Source organism: Opisthorchis viverrini, assembly GCF_000715545.1.
Source record: "Opisthorchis viverrini unplaced genomic scaffold opera_v5_1232, whole genome shotgun sequence".
NCBI lineage: Eukaryota > Metazoa > Platyhelminthes > Trematoda > Opisthorchiida > Opisthorchiidae > Opisthorchis > Opisthorchis viverrini.
Window position 1 is genome coordinate 4,326 of NW_008753070.1, and position 1,330 is coordinate 5,655.

The window sequence follows — 1,330 nt, forward strand, 5'->3', positions numbered from 1 at the left end:
ACTACAAAAAGGCAGCAGATTTTCCGTTGAGTAGCATTATGCTTGATTACTGTCAAATATACCTTCCATCAATAATGGAAGGATGTTACCCGTGGGCCAAAAAGTAGCTATGGTCATACTGGTTGCACTCGCGCCCCTAGAACTCACAGCACAGCTGGAGCAATTAGGCTTGTTGAGGTAAATCATAACGCCCACACCAATAAATCATTTCAGATAAACTTTGCCTAATGCGAGCCACCTCTAGGCAACAGGAAAAACGATCGACAAGATGGGGAACATGAGACAAACTAACCGAATGTAGGCAAGAAAGTCCCTCGTTGTCTGTAAACGTGGCCAACTTCTCACCACCATGTTTTAGCAGTTCTTCAAGTACACCGAGGCAAACACAAAAGGCTGCTCGGTGTGTCGCTGTGGCCCGGTCGGACCGTGTGCGGGCAAAAAGACCCGCTCCGGATTGTAGCAAAATTTGACATGTCCTCAGGCGGTTATTACGGGCTGCGTAGTGCTACTAAGGTGAGAGGGTTCGGCATAGGTGGAAGACAACTTCACTTACCAAAGCAGTGTAGCCGTATTTGTCGGTGTCATTAATTCGCTGGGGATGTCGCTTGATCAAAAATGCCACACGAGTATCATCGCCCATCAAGGCGGCTGACCACAAGCCTCTTTCGAAGTTAACCTCATCTAATGTTTGATGAAGTGAGGGGCAAGTACTTCCATGGGAACAAGATAGGCGATTCCCGCATCACGCATTACAGTACGAGTAGATCGGAAATGTGCTGCATATACAGGTAAGATAGTTGTGACAATCAAAATTCGAGCAAGAGAAAAAGTATCACACTAAGCATGTGGACTCATCAAAATTACATCGTTAGACAAGCTGGTGAATCCTGGACATTCAAGGATACATGTAAATCGAAACGGAGGAAAATAGATAGTTGTATCATGAAGGATCTAATGAAGAAGTCGGTTCGCAGAAAAGCAAGACTATGACAGGTTAATTCGAAAGAAGTCGTTTGTATGGTTTTCTTTTGTTGGCGCTTTTGTCACCATTTAAAGTATGGTGAGGCTTAAAATGCAAAACTTTAAGTCATCTACGAAAAAAGGTTCGCAAAAGGAGTGGAAGTGGTAGATGAATGAAAGAAGTAAGGCGGCAACGGAGCCTTGAAGAACCACGGTAGAGCGACGTTGATTCGATTTGTCCGAATTTCCCTCTAAGTGTGCAACTGGGAAGAACCAAATTTGGGGATGTCATTAAATGAACCGCGTAAAAACTCTAACTCAAGGCGCAGCGACCACTGTGGAATCAAGTCGGTTTTTTCGGAGAGCCGCA

At 44.8% G+C, this 1,330-nt stretch overlaps 1 protein-coding gene across 1 annotated transcript; it reads right to left on the reverse strand.

The window, feature by feature from the left end:
• Window positions 1-292: 292 nt before the first annotated feature.
• Window positions 293-640, reverse strand: T265_15833 (hypothetical protein; the record flags this gene model as incomplete). The annotated part of the gene is made up of 2 exons (XM_009179214.1): window positions 293-505; window positions 554-640. Coding segments are annotated over 2 exons (300 nt in total), but the record flags the coding sequence as incomplete, so codon positions are not given.
• Between the last annotated feature and the right edge of the window lie 690 nt (window positions 641-1,330).